We start from the raw sequence: 14,558 nt of genomic DNA, 5'->3' as shown, positions 1-14,558 counted from the left end.
AGATTTGATAAAATATGACAGTGGAGTAGAGAGCATTAAAGAGTAGAGATTATCTGCCTAATATTTTAGTTATACTGTAACTAATGTTGAGCCAGTTTTGTTTTTTTTCAATAGTTGCATGATATTGCCTGTCTCTGTTTACTATGACTATGGGTGATGTATAAAGTTTGTGTTAAAACAATGGTAGACTCTTAAGCAGAGGTGAAGGTGGGAAAAGGGGAGAAAGAATCTGTAGGGAACCTCTTTTATGTACCAAAGTTACGATTTGGTGTGTGTGGATCAAATCTTGTTAACCGTAATTGTTATAAATTTGTAGAAGCACTAAGAGTCAGTAATCCATGTTAAGTTAATTTCTGATGTTGCAGTCAAGGATACGTTGACCGATCAGTTAATTTAATCGCAGACATGAATTGACTATCTAACATGATACCTGGCAATGTACTCAGCACTGCCAACAAACTTTCATGGTTCTTGGGGGTTTCTTAACTACAGTGAAACGAAATAGTGCAACAAAGGTCAATAGTCAATTCATAGTACCCGAAACCTGCTCCTTCCTCACATACACTGTCCAACTGAGAGTTGACAAAGGCAGCTTCTTGAATAAAGAGCTGGTCTAGATGGAGCGCTGGATGCTTAGCCGCAGGGAGCACCCAATAAATCCTTGTTGACTACTGAGTGGTGATTAACTGACACATGGTTGGCCTTACAGTTTAAGTGATTATATATGAGAAAAGAGTGGTGGTGTAGTTTATTATTGAAGATAGAATATGCATTGAGAATCATAAGGGGAATGGGCACTTCTCAGACCACTTTGGGCATTACTAAAATAAAAAGTTAAATCCTTAGAGTTTCTCACCATAGAAAACATTGACTCAAACTTTGAAAACCTTTCTAGGTCTCACGATGAATATCATGATGAATCAACCAAGGTAGAATAGAAAAGTTCCCATAAATCAGCGTCAGCAAATCAGTAGTCCTTTCTTTGCAATCAAATGTAAATCAAATAATTAAGTAGAACTATTACATCTATGCTCGTGTTCATTTATTTTCATAATGTCTCAGTGCCTTGAAAGAGGGAAGCCACCGTATAGGAAGGGGGAGATGCAGTCCGATGATGCATACTCCTTTCCTCTGGTAACTGAAGGTTAAATGGGTAGCAAGCAGAATGCCTTAAACAAGATTGGTATATTGATTAAAACGCTGATTTAACAGCTCGCAGTCTCCCCTTGGAAACCTGGAAAAGATAAGCCAGCTGCTGTCTAAGAGTGCTGAGTGCCCACGGAGAGTACACTATCTATCATCACAATATGGTGATGAGAGGTGTTTTATGTTTGTGTTAATTTCCCCCACTAAATCAGTAATTATTACAATGGTGTCCCTGCTGTTTACCCTGCAGCTGTTTTTCCATTTGTCGAGAGAGCGGGTGTTCTCTGAGGACCGCACACGTTTCTATGGTGCAGAAATTGTCTCTGCCTTGGACTATCTACATTCCGGAAAGATTGTGTACCGTGATCTCAAGGTAAAAAGAAAAAAAAAAAAGTAATCAAAATTTGTTTTTGCAGAGACTATAGGGACAAACAATGTAATTACAAAGTTACATGGCTTGGAGAAAAGCAGATTTATTTGGGAAAGAAAACACTCCGTTTAAGATTAGTTTACGGCATTTGAGAGGAAATTTCATTCACTAATAATGTGTATAGTTCTTTATGTCCAAGTTTTTGGTGTGTGTGCCAATGAATTTCTGCTTGACTTCTCTGATTAAGTATGATCTACCAGAAATAGTTTCATTTTTCTGTAAATGTTTTAAGTAACGTTAAACATCTGATTAAGAGTCAAGTAACTTTGCAAGTGACATTTAAAACTAAGTCTCATTATAGTCTAACATCTTATGATACATTATGAGGAAACTTTTATAATAATACTTTATTGGGAGGAAATATGTTTTGATTTTTATATTAACTTTTTGATGGGTTTAAGTATCTAAAGCATTTCAATATAGCCTTTCATTAATTTGTTAGTTTCTATTTTAAAAAGTACTGTTTGTATTTCATTGGTAAGAGTGACTTGACTTCTCAAAGTGCCTTTCTGACGATATCCTCAGAATAACTCAGGGATTGGCAAATGTTCTTTAAAGGCCATATAGTAAATGTTTTAGGCTCTGCTGCCTAGACAGTCTCTTTTGCAACTTGTCAACTCTGCCATTGGAGGGTAAAAGCCGCTCAGACAGCACATAAATGAGTGCATCTGACTGTGTTCCAGTGAAACTTTATTTACCAAAACAGGCAGGAGGCTAGATTTTGCCCATGGGCTATAGTTTGCTGACCCCTGGGGTAGCACATAAAAGATTGTAGTGATTCTCTGGACACAGTTTTGAATTAGATCGACCAAATTAAGGAAATTTGTGCCATGACACATTTTGAATAGATTCTAAATGTGGCAATCTTACTTTCTCACTAAGTAAATTACATAATAATCTTATTAAAATTAGATCCAGAATTGCTTTATTTATCAACTACTAGGTCATTTAAAATATAATTTGATTTGTAGAAATAAGAATTACATAAATCTTTTGTGAAATTCTGTTTGTATGAAATGAGGTATATCCATATTACAGCATAAAGAAATCACAATTACCCTCTTACTCTCCCAGCTCACTCATTTTTAAATGCCTGTGATTCTGTTATCTAATTATTTAAAGATGCTCCTATCATATACCTTTATGTTATAAATGACCCTAAGGAGTGACTGTCTTGCAAAGTATTATTGTACACGATGACAATGAAATAAGTACGTATATTTGCATAATATTATTACTTGTTGAAGTTTAACAGAAGCTATAAAATACTGTATTTAGGAAAAATGAGCTACGCAACTATAAAACATCAAGGTGAGGGATGATCAGCTAAGTGCCCAAGTGGACCAGAGATGAATCCAAGTCAACAACACGATTATATTTAGCCGGAAGCTTTTTATAACCAGGAATGTGGCAGCATTCAGCATTCTTGTATTTGATGTCTGCATGGCCAGATAATCCCATAATGTTTAAATGTCTTGAATCTAGATTTTTAAAAAAGAAATTCGTTATATGACATGACAAAACTTAGAACGTAAGTTGTATGGCATTGCCAAATTTTCTGAGAAATAGTTAGCTCTTCTCTGCCTGAATCAGCTCCCCTCTCCTCCCACTTTATACTTTAAGGGGGAACTTCAAAAAGAGGGAACTTCCTGGACTTCAGGAAATGTGAATAATTTTGAAGTGCTTGGTAACATGTCCAAAATGTTGAAAGCTGGAAAGTAGAATTATTAGCTTAAAGAAACAAAGAAAAGAATGCTCATTTGATTGTCAGCATTGATTAAAGAATGATATAATTGAGATGGTCTTGGTCAATATTTACCACTAACCGTTTCTTATTAAATGAATTAACATATTGGTATATTGAAGTTCACTAATATGAGTTTCATTACCTCATCCCTTCTGATGATGGAATTAGACTAAATTTATGAAACTGTAATATAAAGTACCTACTTTGTATGTGAATGCCAGTCATGTAGTTACCATCTGCATAGACCACTAATTTTATGACACAATTAGGTGGTCTCCTTATTTTAAATATAGCCTTAACTTAAAGGTCTAAGGAAATGTATACAGCATGGGACAGAAACCATATGAATATACTTCAAGAAGAATACATACAATGTCAAAAAGCCAAACATTCAAAATTTATACAAGTTATTTGTATCCATGGTTCACAAGATTATGCATGAGAGTGAGAGCCTGTAGGTGGTATCACAGAAATTTAGAGCTGACCCATAGTTTACAAACGAGGTCTTTGAAGCTTCGAAACCTAGTAAGTGACATGCTCAAAGAAATGGACTAAGGTGGTGACATAGCCAAGATTACTGGAGCCCATGAACTTAGCTCCAGGTCTGATGTTTTTTCATCACACCATTCTGACTTTCTAGAGTTGAAATGACATCTAGATAGGAGAGGGCATTGAGAACTCTGGGAGAGCTTTGTAAACCTAAAATTCTAATAAAGCTGCTGAAGATAATGAATGTTTTGAATATGTTTATACCAGACGTATTAAAAAAAGCATCATCAAAGCCTGATTTAGGTATCCACTTTGATTGATCAGTCTCAGATTTGTCTCTCTCATCTCCTTACCTTGTGTTTACTCAAATGCAAATCTTTTTGAGATGCCTGCGGTAGCTGCGCCTCACAAGAAAATCAGTACCCATTCGCCTGCCCCCCATTTATCACTGGAGGTAAAGCCTTACTTCATGTGCAATTTAATAAGATATTTTATTAGTACATGGTTTCTAATAACTTAATGTTCGTAACAGATAAATTAGCACAACTTTCGTTGCATCTTAAGAAGTAAGTTTGCTTAATTTGTCAATACATATCATAATGAGAAGTTTTGTGTCAGTAGCACCCAAATTCCTTGTGATTACTTAGGAAAAACTGATGTTTTTCCTAACTAATCTTAGGAAAATTTTGAAGAAATCTCTTCTAAGAATTTGCACTAGTGCAAAAGCGTTAAAATTTTGAAGAAATCTTAAGAATTTGCTCTAGTGCAAAAGTATTAAAAAACCTCTTTTCTGCTTAGTTCTTATTTTGCAAGTACAACATTTTTTTTTCCCAACAACCCTGACCATCCAACTACAGAGTAGGCTGAATAGGGACATTTGCAAAGTACATATAATGATACTAGAATTCATTAAGAATTAATTTCTCCCAGTTTATGACAGGGTGGTGGCGGGGGACAGAAAATAATACATAAATTGCTACTATGTTCTATTTCTGGAAAATCTAATCTTATTTTCTATCTAATCAGAGAGTTAAATGGTTAATTTAACCACTTACGTTATTACCATGAGAAGCCACTAAATAGATTTAGATCATTTCTAAAGCTCGGTGATGGTACAAAGGGATGGCTTCAGTGTTTCACCGCAGCCCTCCCTGTCTTCGTCAGTTCCCGGACGTTCACCCCTAATAAGCTCACAGCTCAAATAAAGACAGCTTGCTTGCGTTACACGCTGAGTCTCCTGGCACATCCCCCAACTCCTGCTTCTAACCAGACAGTCACTCTGCATTCCCTCTTTTATAGAAACTTGAAGCCACTGCTATTACGACCCCCTCCATCTCAAAAGTGAAAGTGTACTATTGGGCTATGTTCCTAATAAGTAGTAACTTCTTAAATAGCTTAGTAACCTCCCTGAGGGCTTCTCTATTGTGCGTGAGGAATCCTTTTCCTTCTTAAGTAGGAAGGGTGAAAGTGAAGAAATGTTTTCTTCAGTATTTCAGCACACCTCTTAATTAAGTTCCTGCCGGCCAACGTGGGGGACATTTGATACCCAAAAAAATCCCTTGCTCCATTCTTGGGCCCGAGGTAGTCTTGGTACCCAGCACTGAGTTTGATGCCTCTGTGCTAAAGGGGGCATAAGAGTGAGTGAAGGAATCGTTTCTTTATATTTTTGATAGTTATCAGATCCCTTAGGAACTGCTATTTTCATCCCTTTGTTTAATAGCAACGTCAGCCATTTCAATGAAAGATACATATGTTAGAATATATACCTCTATTAGAATATTATATTAGAAAGTTTAAAAGCTTTTAAAAATTTTCTGATAGCTCGCATGGCATGTGTTAGAGCAGAGCTTCCCAGCCTGTGTGTCACACGTGGGTTACAGATGTACTCAAGCCACGCCTCCCTCAGCCCACAAAGTGGTGGGAGGAGCCTCCGAGCCAGTCAGGTCCAGTGCCCGCAGCCTGTCCGCCCATCCTGGTACTCCCTACCAGTTTCACTTTTTATTGTACTAGGAAGTATAGTAAAAGTTTGAGAAGCACTATAGTAAGCACAGCTAGGATTTTTAGTTTAATTTTATTCTAGGTACCAGCGAGAGCAGGAAGGAGCATAATACTTTCTTGCTATAATTTATTTTTCACAAGCACAGAGGAAAAAAGATTGCCAGATAAGATTGCCAAATCTACCATTTGTCTTATATAGACACAGAATCAAGACCCTCTACCAGATAATGCTTATTCACTTCAACTGGGTAAAAATATGTTGCCTTTTTCCATGGCTCCTCTGTGAGGTATATGTCTAATATTTTTCTCTCTTCAAAGCGTGAACTGTTGACAACTATCCTCTGATTATAATATTAATAGTAAGCACTACCCTGATTTTTAATACATAATCTTTTCCGTCACACGTCCTGTTTGACTCCATCATTGCTTTCTGCCAGCAGATGCATCCATTAAGCCTAAACCCAATGTCCTGCTCTCTGTCTTGGAAACTAAGACTGACTGGAGATAAAACAGATGCATTTAAAGTTTTATAAATAGAGAGTCCCTGACCAGTCAGTGACAGATGTGCATTTTGCGTTTTTTGACTACAGAAAAGGAAGGAAAGCCATGAGAGTTAGGACAGAGAACCAAAGAAAGACTGTTTGTAAATATTTTTATTCCCCTTAACGTAGTGGAAGCGTTCCTAAAAATGTTCAACTAAGTCCTCTTTGTCTTAGTGTTCAGTGCCCTGAGGAAGTGATTGGCGTGCAGGTGGTTGCTATGTGTAGACCTTTCATCTGCTTTGAAAAGACTTCAGGTGCTTCTGGGCATCCTTCGCAGTTGTGAATCACAGCACTAATGGTTCTTACATTTTACGGAAACGGTTATGCGTCTGTGTAAAATTTTATTTCCTTTTTAACAAGACTAGGTACTTAATTACTCCCTGACTTATCGTTGTATACATTGGATTTGGGGATATTTTTTAAGGTGATGGATCTCTGACTATCACTTACACTGTGGAGGGACAAATTGCTTTGTCATTCATGCTCAGCAAAATGGTATTTCCGGAAGCTGAGAGAAGAAAAAATGGGAAAATGGACACTGTTGTTAAATACCTGGCTTTAAAATAATGAAATATTTATGTTTTTCTGTTTTATTCAAAATAAATGATTTCCTATTGAAAAATGTTTTTAATGAAATCACTGAGCTGACAAAAGTGTCTTATAAGGTTTCATTCTTGAACTTTGTTCTTTGCCTTTAACAGTATGTTGCCTAAAAGATCGCACACCATTTTGATAACTTATAAATCAACCATTAAACTCTCTGTTTAATAATGACCAACACATTCATTGAATGTTTACAGTGTATTAAGTTCTGCATTCAGTATCTTATTTAATTCTCAGAACAATCATACTGGGTTGTTACTGTTATTTATACCTCTGTTTTATAGACGAAGTTGAGGCATGCAGAAATCAATGGCATGCCCAAAGTCACACAGTGAGAAAGGGCTAAAGCTTGAGTTTACGTGTAAGTTCTCTAGCTTGACTCCCCACTCTTACCCATTTTGCTCTCTACTGCCCCCCATGCAGCATGCTCTCTCACCCATCATCTTGACCCTTACCCATCTCTCATTTGTCATCCCTTAGGCTGACCTTATTTCTTACTGTGTCGTTGTAATTTTTTAAAGTTCATTTGTAATCAAGGAGGATGACCAACTGCCCTGGTTTGCCCAGCACTTCCCCAGTTACAGAACGTTTAAGTCCTGCATCCCAGGAAACCCCTCAAGTTCTGCGCACACTGAGACTGTCAGTCACCTCCAGCCCATTCCTTACCCAAACCCCATCCGTGCATCTCATTTCATTCCTCACCCTGCAACCCTTGGTACGAGGCTCAGAGATGAAGTCTGAGCGGAGAGAATTAGTTGCAAGTCAGGATTTAAAAATACACACACACACACACACACACACACACACACTCAATGCTTGGTATTAAAAACAGTGTTTGTGCATTTTGATACTTCTGTCATTCACTTCAAAATAGCCTTGTCAAAATACGGAGAAACAGTGCCTGATATCATGTTTCCATGAATATTTTCCCATACATATACATATAAAGCACATAAGGAGGATTGGCATAATAATGGAGTAATAATTCATCCACGTTGTATGCCATAGTATTATTTGAAGATTTTATAAGAATTTTTTATATATTATGTTGGCAAAAGAGATTTATTAAATATTTTTTAAAAGATCATACAGCATTTGAAGAACTTAATTTGGTTTTGTTTGTTTATATTGTAACATATTCCTATAGTAAAGCCATAAGCATATTCTTTAAAATTAGGAACAGGGCATATACATTTTTATTCAACAAAAACAGCAGACCTTCCAATATACATTTCTTTCTCATTATGGCAAGTTAGGAGAGGGAAAAAGAAAGAAGGTATTGTTTTGAAAGAGGAGAAAAAAGGACAGACAACCAGAAGCATGAAGAAGGGAAAGACAAACCAAGGCCGAGAGGAGGAGATTAGGAAGAAAGAGAAGTAGACAGACTCTTTCTTGATGTTTCTGATTGGTTTCAGTATTCAGGGCTTCTTGGCACTTGTGCAAATTAGGCTCTATTTTTAGGTTCCAGTTAGTAGAGAAGCATTACGGATGATGCAGGATATCTGGATTTAGATAAAATAAAAGAACTTCTCTTTTTGAAAGCTTCAACATTATATCTAGGGTTCATTCAGCTTTCTGTAGACTGGTCAAAGATAAACTCACTTCTCTGAAGTAGATGCAATAAGTACGACATGTTTGCATGTTTACGTCAGTGGGTAGCACATGGAAGCACTGCAGCCAAGGGCTGGTGTCTGTCCCATCTTCCCTTCAGTGAGCACAGCTTGCTTCACTGTATTTAGTTTCTGGTTTATAAGACATTGGACACGATGACAGTATATCATCACCTTTTATTTTACATGATTGGTATCTAGTTCTGTTCTTACATGGAGGTCTGTTTTGAATTTGCTATCGACTTCACAGTTCAGGTAAGCTCCTTCATGTATCGTCACATGAAGGAACAGAATAAGTGTCTACTTCTTAAATAAGTTAATTATCATTCGTCCTGCTAGTATATTTTTCACCTGTGTTTCTTGTGTGTGCATTTCTCGTGTGTACCTTTAGGTTGTATCTACATGAGTGGGCAAGGTTAGGGCCCTCGTCTGTGTACGGCTGTGGCACTCATGTATCTTGGTGTGAGATCACCAGAACTTTGGTTTCAAAAGGGGATAAAGACATAATCCCGTTATTGTTGTTATTTTTAATTGTACTGGCTTTGCGCAAATCCTTTGCATTTCATAATTTTCACTTGAGGCGGATAATCTTGCTACTTGGTTTAATCTTGAAGATTCTCTTTGGTGTTTTTTTTAATTAATGGCTTCAAAGAGATTCCAACTGCATAATATTTGTGCTATATATTTTCGTTAACTATTGAATGTTTGACTTTGATATTCTTTTTCTCTTTATGTTTAAAAGGGTTGGTATTTCTTTATTACAAAGAACTGCAAAAGAGGATATCGCCTTACCTTACAAAATAAGATTTAGGTTTGATTTACAACCACCACCAAAAAACATTTCTGTAAGTGAATATTTTATAATAGCAATAGATTCCCAAGAGAAATTGTTGAAAACCATCTGTATATATCCAGAAGAAGATGCCCATCTCTTTGGGATTGTTTAGATCACAATTTATTTTTTTTAAAAGGAGGATTGATATTTGCTTTGGAAAGTTAATTAGGCTTTAGTCCTCAGAACTCATGTATCTCACAATAATGGCTCTTACTTCCATTGGTTTAAAATCAGTCATTTTATCATCATGAAGTAGTTGATTAAAAACATGTTTCTTTTTACACGTGAGTCAGGAAGCTGCAGGGTTTGTAAGTACTGACAGTTCTATTAACTACAACCACGTCCTCGTTCCAAAATACCTTACTCAACATTCAGTTTTTCAAAACAGTATTTTCCTATATTTGAAGACTATAGAACAAACCATGTCATTTTTCTTACTATGCAGTTGGAGAATTTGATGCTGGATAAAGATGGCCACATAAAAATTACAGATTTTGGACTTTGCAAAGAAGGGATCACAGATGCAGCCACCATGAAGACATTCTGTGGTACCCCAGAGTATCTGGCTCCCGAGGTACGCTTGCTTCCAGTCATAGAAAAGAATAACATTGACGTCATGTTTTACGAAGTACACTATTTAAGTGTTAAAAAAAAAAAAAGCAGTATCTACTACTCTTACCTGGACTTAGACATGAATGAGATCTGTTTTGCTCCCCTTGTTTAATGTGGTATTATAGGGCAAGAATATATAGAGATTGAATTTTATAGACTTTATGAGCACAGAAGTACAACTACAATATATAGTGAATCAGTTATGATTTCTTGGCCATTACATTTTACTTCTTGAGTATGCTCATTTTGATTCATTTGTTAAAATAGAATAATTGAATGACGTCAGCAGGAATGTTTACAGTTGTATAAGCCATTTGGATTTTCCTTAGACACAAAGAAATAATAATTTGGGTTTGTAGTATTGTGGGTTTCCATACTTAAGTATTGGAAAGTATTTCACTGGGAAAGTTAATGAAGTGACTGTAGCTACATGTTAGAATTCATACCAAAGCCAACTCTATCCAATGACCATCCATGTTGAGGGTTCCCAGTAATTCATTTATTTGTATATTCAACAACTATGTATTCTGTGTCTACTATGTGCTGGGTATTTTTCTGGATGATGTGGTTACAGAACCAAGACGTGAAGGACGCTGCTCTCAGGGAACTTAACTCCTGGGGGAGGGAAACAGAATTAAAATAAATCAATGATATAATGTGATGTAATGAATAAGTGCCGGGAAGAGAAAAAAGCTAGATAAAGGGAAGGGTGTGGTGTGGTGGCTATTTTATTTAGATAATGTTCCAGTTACTATTGCTGTGTGAAAACCACTCCAAAACCTCATGGTGAAAAACAACCATTTGATGTGATCGTGGATTCTGAGTCAGGAAAGCAGACGGGAATCTTCACTCCACAGTGTATGGGGTCTCAGCGGAGAGCTTTACAGTGGTGGGGAGGGGGGAGGTGGCTCTACAGGCTGGAGGCTGGAATGCGGCAGCTTCTTCACTGACGTGCCTCACAGTTGACTGGCTGTCAGCAGGTGCTGTGACAGGACGGACCACAGGAGGGCTTCTGGGAGCCTCAGCCTTTCCTGTGGCCTGGGCTTCCTCATAACCGATCCAAGGGGAGTCACACTTCCTTGCCTCTGGGTTCTAAAAGTGACTATCCTGGGAACAGGTTAGGAGCTGCTTCCTCTTTTTTATTTTTTTTGGTTCCACCTAGGAAACCGTGAAAAAATGTTTTATTCATTTTCGAAATTTTCTTTTCATAGTCTGTTTTTTATAATTTTATTGGAGTAAAAGTCACCATAAGATTGAGCCTTTTAAAGTACACAGCAGTGGTTTTCAGTATGTTCACAGAGTTGTGCAACCATCACCATCATCTAATTCCAGAATATGTTTATGACTCCATCAGAGAAACCCCATATCCATTAGCTCTCTGTTCTCCCCCTCCTCCCTGGGCAATTACTGATCTATTTTCTGTCTTTATAGATGTGCCCGTTCTGGACATTTCATAGAAATGGAATCCTACAATATGTGGCCTGTTGTATTTGGCTTCTTTCACTGAGTCTATGGTTTACAAGGTTCATCCACTTTGGGGCATATCAGCATTTCCTTTTTATGGCCAAATAATATTCCATTGTATGGAGAGGCCTCATTTTGTTTATCCATTTAACAGTTGCTGGACATTTGCGTTGCTTCCAGTGTTCAGCTCTAAAACTGCTGTGAACATTTGTGTATGCATCTCTGTGTACGTCCTCATTTTGGAAACCACACACCATCCTTCTGTCCTGTGCTCATTGGTGAACCAGTCCTAAGCCTATACAGATTTAGGGTGGGCTGTAGACCCCATGTCTCTGCCGTAGAACAGCATGTGAGATTGAGATATTGCTGCAGCTGCCTTTGGCATATAGAACCTTCTACAGATAGGATGTTCAGAGAAAGTGATGTGGGACAAGAGATCTGAAAGCCGAGAAGCAGGCAGCTGTTGGCAAAATTGAGGGGAAGAGCATTCCGAATATGGAGAGCAGCTGCTGTAAAAACCCTGAGTCAGGAACCAGCTCGGTTCTTCCCTCAAACTCCAGGGTTAGTTCGGCCAGAGCCACAGGGAGACGTTCATCTTTGATGGATGAAGATTACTATTTATTGAACCTCTTCTATGTGCCATATGCTACATAAGTATATTGCATATTTAGAATAACCCTTTTGTGATAGCAAACCTGATTTTTTTTAAGGTGAGGGAACTGAGGATCAGTTTTTGTTTTTTTGTTTTTTATGTAAACTGTACCCAGCTTGGAGGCGGTGGGGATAGAATCACGATTCTGAGTAGGTTCATCTTATAAAGCCCACTTGTACTTCTTTTACTGAATACATCATGGCCCCAAAAAGGCACAATTTAAAAGCCACTTGAAGATGTCAAGAATTGTCATTTTTAAAATAAATGCTTTGTAAAGGACTCAAAAGAAAAGGTAATCAAAAGAAATTAGCAAGTAGGAATGCATTCAGAATGATTCCCTTTTACATACAGAGTAGAACTCATGCCAGCTCATTACAACAGTCCTTTTCAATTAGGGATTAAATTTACATTTCAAGAATGTTGAACTATTGTAAATAAGTGCAAATAATTTGAAATACAGTAGATTTCCAAATATTATTTTGAGGACTGCTCAAAATATCATTTTCTCTGTTACAAAATCTAGAGTTTAAAACTGTCCATTTTTGTGGCTGAATTAGGAAAAATTTTAGAAACAGTTCCTTGTTTATTCAAATACAAGATCATATTTTCTAGAATAGGATTGTTTTTGTGAATGTCATGGAAAACAAATTCTTTGTTTCTCTGAAGTTTAATTACCCCTGCTATACATTTGCCATAGATGATGTTATCCCTTATTTAGAATAACAAAATTAGTTGTGTTACAATTAGGGGAAATTATTTCTGAAGAAGATAAGTACATCTCATTTTAGAAGCAGATGATCTTCTAAGAAACAAAGATATTGTTCTATATGCAAATATCATCAACTGAAGAACAAAACCAAGAATTTAATTCAAGAAGAGCCCAATTGTTTCTAAAGGGAAAGTTTACAGTTCACAAGAAATTATCAATTTCTATTTAAAGGCAAGTAAGGAAACATTTCTTCATATATATATATATATATATATATATTATTGCAGAAGTTTGGTCTTTAGAAGCAGTTTATGTTCCCACGGCTGATACTTGCTGATTCATAATTAAAATCTCGACACCTCATTTTTATAGGGGAGAGTGATCACTGTAGTAGTTACTGTTTGAGGATGACAAATCTTGAAACAACTAACTTCTCACGCAATTTTAATTCTTAATATTTTAAGTACTTATGTCAAACACTGCATGTGTGTTAAATCAGGTAACTTTGAATGTGTGTACTCTCACTTTTAAAAACAAGAAGTTAAGTCTTTATTCTGGTCTCTGATATGGACCATTTCCCTAAAGAAAATTCTTTCATTCACTAAGGACTATTTATTAGGTGCCATGCATTACATTAGGTGCTAGGAATGCAATGATAATAAGAAGTGGTTTTCATCAAGTATCTCTCTGTTTACTAAGGTGATAAGATATGGAGAGTAATTACTACTGTGCAAACAAGAATTGTTTTATTGGAGTTACGTGGGGTGTAGCGGAAGGGACAGGAAAGGTGTGAGCCTGCAGGGAGGGTCTGGTGGCAGGAAAAGGAAGCCGGGAGAGGAGAGGCTGGACACAGAGAGGGGATGGGAATGCACATTCAGATTTGACCTCATGGAGAAGGGAAAGCCACTTTGGAGTAGAGAAAGGCAACACTGATCAGACATACGTGGTCAGATTTAGGGAAGGACTAGCAAGAGCAAACATCAGCCTCTTCCCTTTGCTTCAGACGGTGTCTCTCACTTTTTCTGAACCCCCAAATTTCTGGTGTGTACCCTTGTTAAATGCCAGACTTCCCCTGATCGTATATAAGTGGTTGTCTATCAGACCTCTGACTACTGCTTTCCTGGTAAATTTCTCACCATCAGAATTTCCCCTTCTCTTCCTGTAGAAAACTTGTTTACACATTATGGAGCGGTCTCCTTGTAGTTTCTGCTTCATCTAGCAATGGTCATCCTTTACCTGTTAAGGTGTTGAATCTGGTAGAAACAGCAGTTTAAAGATAGGTGAAGGGTGAATACACAATGCAATATACAGATGAAATATTATAGAATGGAGCCCTTGAAACCAATATCATTTTATCAACTGATGTCACCCCAATACACTTAATTTTAAAAAAAGATAGGTGGAGGGCATTTAAAAGATGCTTCAAAAAGACTGTTAGAAATCAGTTCAAACCTGATTTAACTGTCCTATATATCAGATGCATAGCCGATTTTAAATAAACTTCAGTTTTAAATGACCTTAAGTTTCTTCTTGTGGTAAAAACCACCAAAAAAGATAATTACTATAGTATAAAAATGCCATTTGTTGAAAAACGAATATTTTTAAAATATTTGTTCTCTTATCTCTTTTGATGAAGAATTATATATAGATCTTTAGTGTTAAAGGGAAAAAATCATGTATTTTTAAAGAGGTTGCAGAGGTACAGTCCTAGCAGGCATATA

The 14,558-nt window shown here is 36.8% G+C and overlaps 1 protein-coding gene across 4 annotated transcripts in view; it reads left to right on the top strand.

The window, feature by feature from the left end:
* Nucleotides 1-14,558, top strand: part of AKT3 (AKT serine/threonine kinase 3) — a 253,836-nt gene that overhangs the window by 202,897 nt on the left and 36,381 nt on the right. For all 4 annotated transcript variants that reach the window (XM_088799111.1, XM_088799113.1, XM_088799112.1 and 1 more), the window contains 2 exons: nt 1,397-1,519; nt 9,846-9,974. In XM_088799111.1, the coding sequence (XP_088655237.1) occupies nt 1,397-1,519; nt 9,846-9,974 (252 nt within the window). The remainder of the gene's footprint in view (nt 1-1,396; nt 1,520-9,845; nt 9,975-14,558) is intronic.

Source organism: Rhinolophus sinicus, chromosome 6 (genome assembly GCF_057876585.1).
Source record: "Rhinolophus sinicus isolate RSI-liver-muscle chromosome 6, RSI-T2T, whole genome shotgun sequence".
Classification (NCBI taxonomy): Eukaryota; Metazoa; Chordata; class Mammalia; order Chiroptera; family Rhinolophidae; genus Rhinolophus; species Rhinolophus sinicus.
This window is presented reverse-complemented; position numbering and strand designations above follow the sequence as displayed.